A 7044-nucleotide genomic window follows, 5' to 3' on the forward strand; every position below is an offset into this window, starting at 1 on the left:
ACACAGAACATGGCACAGAAGAGAGGAAGTCAAAGAGCTGGGAAAGCTGGAGGAAGAGGAGTTCATTTGGTGCAGGAATACACACACACGATCCATAACATATCTGTCTACTTGTCATGCAGAGCCAAAAGGTCCCCCCTGTGATGCTAAGGGCTGACGCCCGCAGAACAGGGCTCCAGATGGAACCTGAACTGTCAGAGGTTCTTTTCTGACAGTGCCACAGCCAGCACCTCCACCCAGTGCCAGTCCCTCTATCCCTGACTGGCCTGGAGCAAAAATGAAGAGAAAGCGCCGGTGTACAGTCAGCCTCACTGATGGAGAAAGCATTGGGTGAGGAAGCACGATACCATGCTGCAAGATGCAAAGTGGAGCCCAGCACCTCTGAGAGGGTAGGAGAGGAGAGTTGCTGTGGTGAGCACCGTAGGCTGCAGGATGCGATGACTATCATCACACACGTTGAGTAAGCAGACTCTGCCACGACACCCCTCAACTCTCCTCTCACACACGCCTGGAGAGCTCTTGGCTTTCTGTAAATGATTACTTGCTCTGTATCCTTGCCCAAGGGCTAGGACAGCTAGAAACACAGTTGTGCCCGTCCCACAGCGACCTCCCCGTAAAGATGAGCTTTTCTTCAAAGTGCCCAAGTTCAGCTCCCATTAGAGTCATCAGATGCTGCTTCTCAGCCATCTGCCTTGGATTTCATCTGGCAGATGGTGTTTCTTTACTCCTGGTCTAACACAGCATTGCTGCACACTGCTATTCAGGTGCCTTGCTTCCCTCCAAAGTGGCCATGTCTCAGGGATGGCTGGGAGTTATTACTAAAGGGTAAGGAAGCTCTGCAAATGCACATTATGTGCAGCTGGGACGCACTCCAGGTCCTGACAGCATCAGCAGAGAAATTCCAGCTATGCTTCCTCTGAGCAAGAGCTGGAATGGTTGCACCTTTATTTTTATTCTAGGACAGCTTTTCTTGTATCTACCTTACTCTCTTCTCCTTTACACAAAGCATTTTAAATACGTGCCACTGCTGATGCATTTCAGCTGTCTCTCCGGTTAAAATAAATGGCCAAGCCAACACAAATCCTGCCAGCTAGCAGCCCAGGCCTGTTAAAGCAGCCTTACCTTGGGATTAACGTGTTCCCACTGCTTGAAACATCCCCAGGAAACACACTGAGTTGTGACCAACATTATACAAGCAAAGGCCTTGGATCCCATCTAGGAGAGAGGCAGGGCAGAAGAGATCACCAGGATTAATCATCCAGGAGTGATGCTGGGAGAATGCTTAGGTGAAAAGAATTGGGGAAAAACACATTGCAAGTTTGGGGGAGGACAGCTGCACTACATGGCCAGTTCCCACCATCTCTGCTGGCCAAAACAGCTTCAGCCCAGCTGTCCCTACTTCTGCAGGGAGCCAAATTAGCCATCACCTACCCAGCAAAACCAGGCACAACAGCACTTGAGGAGTGAACTGTGACAGACCTGGCACATCTCAAACATGGCAAATAAGAGCCCTGAAGCTGGGCATGCTCCAGTGTGGAGAAGCCCAAGAGGCCTATGTTAGCTGTCACTGAGCTAGGGTGGGTAGCAAAAACAGGGAAGCCAGCTGAAAACCAGAATACAGACATTGGTGACGATACTCCAGCTAGCCTGAGGGAACTTGGAGCAGGTTGACATATCTGTGCTGCGTCACTCCTGCGCTTTGCTGCAGAGAAATACCCTGACAACCATCAGCAAAGACAGAGATGTGGTCATGTCAAACCAAGGCAGAATTACTGAAAGAGCCCTGAAGCGTGCATGACTGGAAGAGACAGACTGGTGCACAGAGAAAGGCGGAGAGAGAGGCAGAGAGAGAAAGTGCTTCCCTTGCATGGGGTTGCTGTGAGGTTAGGGATGGGAAAGGCTCGCAGGATCTAGTCCCCTTCCGGGAGAGTGTCCCAGCCATGTCGCATGGCTTTCACCACAGCATCGTAGAGTTTGGTCCAAGCCTCCCGCACGTCTGGGCAGAAGGCAGTGCCAAGGCAGTTTTCCAGCATGTACAGCAAGGACTCGCCAACAGTCTACAAACCAAACAGGGAGGCATTGGGCTCAGCATCAGGGGCCAACATACAGCCCATTCTCTTGCTTCACCACTTTTTTGGATTTCTCCCATTGTGGGGCAACTGCTTGCCCCCATCCCCGACCAGCAGAGCCAGGCCACCCCCTTCTCTGGCTGTTCAGAAGATCCCCAGAGCAAGGCTGGACCCTGTTCAGGAGCTGGCCCATGCCGTCCCCTTCCCCGTGCCGGCTCTTTCCCCAGGCCAGTGGGGAGTGCAGGCTGGCTGGGAGCAAGGGTTGACACAGCAGAGAAGCAAGGATGCATGCATGTAATGTCAGGGGAGAGGTACATATCCATCCCCCGCAGCTCCCAGATGCAGGCAGCCAGCACAGTCCCTTGGCACAGCAGCGGATCAACAGAAGTGAATGATGCCCTCATGTCACAAAACTGGATCAGACCCCAGCCTTGAGGCTCAGAGCCTGCCTCACCTCCTCTCAGGTCTCCCCACAGGCCTCTCCTCCTTCTAGCCCTCATAGAGCAGCAAGAAAACCCCACTGGGCCTGCCCGGGGGGATCCTCCCTCACCTACATGGCTGAGAACAGGGCTGAGGGGAAATCACCATCCCAAAGCAGACACTGCTCACCCTAAAGAGGACTAGTGGTATCAGGAAGGAGCTGTGAGTTGGTTAGAAACCTTTCCTTTAACATGCCCTACCCACTGCATTAGCCAGCATTTCTGCCCCTGCTTGGTGGCAGGAGAGGAGTAAGCAAGGGTTTAAGATGAAGGCTACTTCTGCATTACTGCTACAGAGGAAGCAGGGGATGAGTGTGGAGCACTGGATTATGTTTGGGAACATGCAGGGACTGAGATTCAGACACCCCACACCAATGCAGGTACAGAAACAGATATTTCCCTTCCCAGGCACTGTGAGGTTTGCCCAAAGTGTTTGATGATCTAGTGCCCAAAGCAAAACCTGAAGCTGCAACCCTGTGTTGCAGGAGAGACCACGATGTACTGAATGGTTGTCCTCCTCAAACAGGGGAAATGTCTCACTCCCCTCTGTCCTTTTTCCCTGGCCTTACTGAGGGACGGTAGGCAGTGAAGTGAGCTTGAGGGTTTCCCCAGTCAAGTCAATGTCACCACACAGGTATGGGCAGCTTGGGGGCTGTGCTGGGCCACCAGCTTTCTCACCAACCAGCTGAAGCCAGCCGGTGAGCACAGAGGGGTCACAGCAGCCACAGGCACTACCCTGGCACCACCAGGGCAGGATGGTGCTGCAGACAGGGCTGCACAAACACAGCTGCTGAGGCAGTGGGGTGAAGGAGGCTGCCTTACCGAGAAAGACTCAACCTTCACACCAACTGCCTGATGCTTCTTGCCAAGGTTGTAGAGATATTCTTCCAGGCATGGTAAGTTCTCCAACTGGTTCACAGCAGCATCAATCACCAGCATCACCTGCAGGAGCACAGCCAGAGAGAATGACATTAATGGCAAGGCTCTGCTGCCCACCCAGAGGAACAGGCTGACCCTGCTGCTTCACCCTTCTCAGCCTCATGGTTACCATCACCTCCCAGCACTGCAAATGCCTTTGCTTTCCTCTGCTCTGTTATGATCTGCTGGCCAGAACACCAGCACATCTAGTGGGAAACTGTCCTCATGCAAGGCAGTATGTCTCATAACTTCACCCTTGCTAGGAACATCCCCTCCTCCTTCCAGTAAAGGCAAGCCAAGGGAGCCCATGCTCCTCCTCCCGATTCTGCTGACCCTTCAGCTCTCAGAGCTGGGCCCAACCTGGGGCACACTGACTGCAGCACACCCCACAGCCTCCCAAGGGCACTGCCAGAGGTGCTACAGCAAACAGCTCTGGTCACTCACTGGGGCCCTCATTGTCCCAAAGGAGGGTAAACCACCTCCTTGGTAGAGTAGCTAATTGGCTAAGACTTAACACTGGTGGAGTCATTACAGCTTTTATGACCCCAGGACAACTGCTGGGCAGTCCAGGACAGATTCTTCCTGAAAGATGGAGAGAGGATGCTGTGAACACTGGTCAGTCATAGGGCAACTAGGAGTTACCAAGATAATGCAACTGTGAATAAGGCAACTGCAATTCTAAGACAAYCGACGCATTTTGAGAAGATGGGCTGGGTAGTAAAACCAAGAGACCTTGTCTGGCAAAGCAGGTACCATTGTGGTCTCCCATAAGCATGCAGAGTCAAATGGGAACAGGGCAGAGAAGGATTAATGAGGACTGAAGGGAAAAGAGAGGACCAGTTTAGGAGAAGAGATTAAAGCCAGTGGCATGGTTAGCTTGGCAAAGCCAAGGGGTTATAGAATTGTGCTCTGTAATTTCAACAGGGAAATTATCTCCAACAGGAGCAAAAAGCAATTCAGCTCAAGGCAATAATGGCAGAAATAAAAATGGACCTAACTCGGCTGATAAACAGAGACTGGAAAATAATAAAGAGCTTGTAGCTATCAGAGGAGAACAGTCCCGAAAGCCTCTTACAAGGAATAAGGACAGGCAAAACACTGAACTGGCTTAAAGATGAAGCCTGACAATGTATGGAGGCATTTCCATGCCAAGGCTGTGCTCTGCCCCATGTGGCTGCATTTCAGGATTCAGGAAAGGGGTTCTGCTGCATTGGGTATAATTATTTCTGTGTATGAACTCCTGCAAGACCAGCATCAATCCTCCCTCCCTGTTCCAGGGGGAGGCAAATACATATCACATCGCTGCCTAAGAGGCTAAACAAGAGGTGCTGTGGGTCCTCTGGCTCTGCAGCTACACCAAGAGCCCCTCCAGAAGAAATGGCTCCACAGGAGCCTGACCCACTGCCCAACTCTGTGTCACCTCCTGCTCAGCATATGGCCAAACAGAGGACTTCAGTCCTCCTCTTTGCAGAAGTGAGCTCACACACAAACACGGGGTAAAAKAAGAAAGTAGCTTCCAACATTCACAAGAAGGAATTCACCCTGAGGTGGGGGCATGGGGGTCAGTGTGGCACTCTTATCCAGCACAACCCACATCCTCATTCCCTCCCCGCTGTTTTCAGGCACTCTGTCCTGGCACTAACACCTCCTGCTACTGCAAGAAATTTCTTGCGGTTGCCATTGCRGGAGACTTCCCATGCATTTGCCAGAGTGAGATATCCAATGGCCCAGAATCATTGCCTGAATAGCTTCCTCCTTGCGGGGGTCTGCGCTCCAGCCATGCTGAGGCCCCTCTCTCACCTTCCTAATGTGATCCAGGAACTCAGGGGCAGAGAGGCATTCCTGAGGGCTGGCAAACTGCTTGCAGTTGTACTGGAAAAGGGGCAACAGGTCAGGGTCCAGATCAAACAACCTGCAACAGTGAGAGAGAAACCCCCATCTTCTCACCTCCTCAACTTTCTATTCGGAGTCCCCCTTGCCCCAGGGAACAACCCTGTCACCAACATGCCCACAGCCCCCCTCTGCCTCCCTTTCCATTAGCTGATCCCTCCCCACCTGGAAAGGACACCGAAGTTCTGAAAAGTCTTAGTCTGGGGCAATCCAGGTTATCAACAGTCAAAAAAGTCTTCATTTAGGGCACAGGGTCCTGARATCCCAGGTATCCAATGTGTTTATGGCACCTGAGGATCAGTCCCAGACCACTGGAGTTCTTCCCGGCCTGGTCCCACTCCCCAAAATCCTGTTTGTCACCTTGACTCTTCCTATTCACACTTCATGGTCCCTTTGAGTCCCAAGGCTGTTAAATCTGGGGAAGGCCTGCAAGCTTTCCAATTTCTGCAAGGTGGGGTGTGCTAACACCCCACTCTCCCATACCATTACTAGCTCCCAGTTTATTTCCTCTTAATCTGCTCTGCCAGCATATGCTATGCACATACGGGACTCAGCAGGAGCTACCCAGGCAGATCTAACGGGCTGATGCCATCCTTGGAGGCCATGGGGAATTCAAGCAAGACAACTGGTCTCTTTCTGCCCTCATGTTCTGCACATTAAACTACCATGTCCCTYGCCCCTTTGCTAAAACTTTCAAACATTGCTCTCACCGGTCACAGTTTTGCTGTGCAAGGTTTGGCTCATGTCTGCAATGGCCCTTTCCAGGAGCTGGTCATCAGCTCTTAGACTGTGCTTTTTAAACAACTTTCCATGGATTTTTCCTTTTTCGTTTCCCATAATTGAAACATTAATTTGATTAGGGGAAACAAGGAGCTGGGTTTCAGATGTTCCCCCTGGCACACCATATCCTTTGCTCTGGGACTGAATCTCTCCCCAGTGGCCAGGTCTTTGCCTGGATCTGGAGATTGACATGTCACAGACAATTAGGAAGTCACTTTGATACGCTCCACAGAGCTGAGCAGACATGTAGCTCTTCAAACAACAGAAATACCTTCCCTGGTGACAACAAGCAGGATCAATGTGCAGGAAGGCACAAAACATGCCTGCTGCCTATTTCCTTCACTCTTCGTCTTCTCCATCTCCCCGTAACAAAGTTTTGAAGTGCACTGGGCTGGAGAGCAAAGGGCCGAGAAGTGCCACAGAGCAGAGGACCTTCCCCACACCTCTGCCCCACGGCAGCTGCAGCTAAACGTCAGAGGGGATTCATCACCACGCTTCTCCCTCCTGACTACAAATCCTAACCAGAGGGACAGAGGACCGGGTAACAGAGCCAGTAAGGAGCCATTACCAAGCAAAGGAAAACGTTTCTSTCCAAGAAACAGAGCGCGTCCGCCCCACCGCCACCCGCTGGGCCAGTGCAGAGGGCAGCCCGGGGCTGGGACGCCTGCGCCGGCACCGTGCCGCCCCGGGCCGCCTGTTGCTCACCTGCGGAACAGGACCGTGCCGTGCTGCACGGGGTCGCCCCTCACTCGCTGCCAGCTCTCCCGGACCAGCGCTTGCTGCGCGCGAGACAGCGCTCCGCTCTCCATGGCAGGGGCCGGCGGAGCGGGGAGCGCAGCCGGGGAGACCTTCCCGCTCCCGCCCGAGGTCCCCGCACCGCCGCCTCGCGGCGCGCAGGGCGCGGGCGG

General features: G+C 52.9%; 1 protein-coding gene across 2 annotated transcripts in view; it reads right to left on the minus strand.

Moving 5' to 3' along the window:
• The window catches only part of NGB (neuroglobin), a 20804-nt gene continuing 13760 nt past the window's right edge, over nt 1–7044 (minus strand). The window contains exons 1-4 of one of the 2 annotated variants that reach the window (XM_026057162.1): nt 6842–6945; nt 5267–5378; nt 3371–3490; nt 1–2057 (exon numbers count right to left, since the gene is read on the minus strand). In XM_026057162.1, coding sequence (XP_025912947.1) covers nt 1911–2057; nt 3371–3490; nt 5267–5378; nt 6842–6945 — 483 coding nt within the window. In that variant the 3' untranslated portion in view covers nt 1–1910. Of the gene's footprint in view, nt 2058–3370; nt 3491–5266; nt 5379–6841; nt 6946–7044 lie in introns of those variants that run through there. The other variant, XM_026057161.1, reaches the window with a different exon arrangement.

Source organism: Apteryx rowi, unplaced genomic scaffold (genome assembly GCF_003343035.1).
Source record: "Apteryx rowi isolate R43461 unplaced genomic scaffold, aptRow1 scaffold_137, whole genome shotgun sequence".
Lineage (NCBI taxonomy): Eukaryota > Metazoa > Chordata > Aves > Apterygiformes > Apterygidae > Apteryx > Apteryx rowi.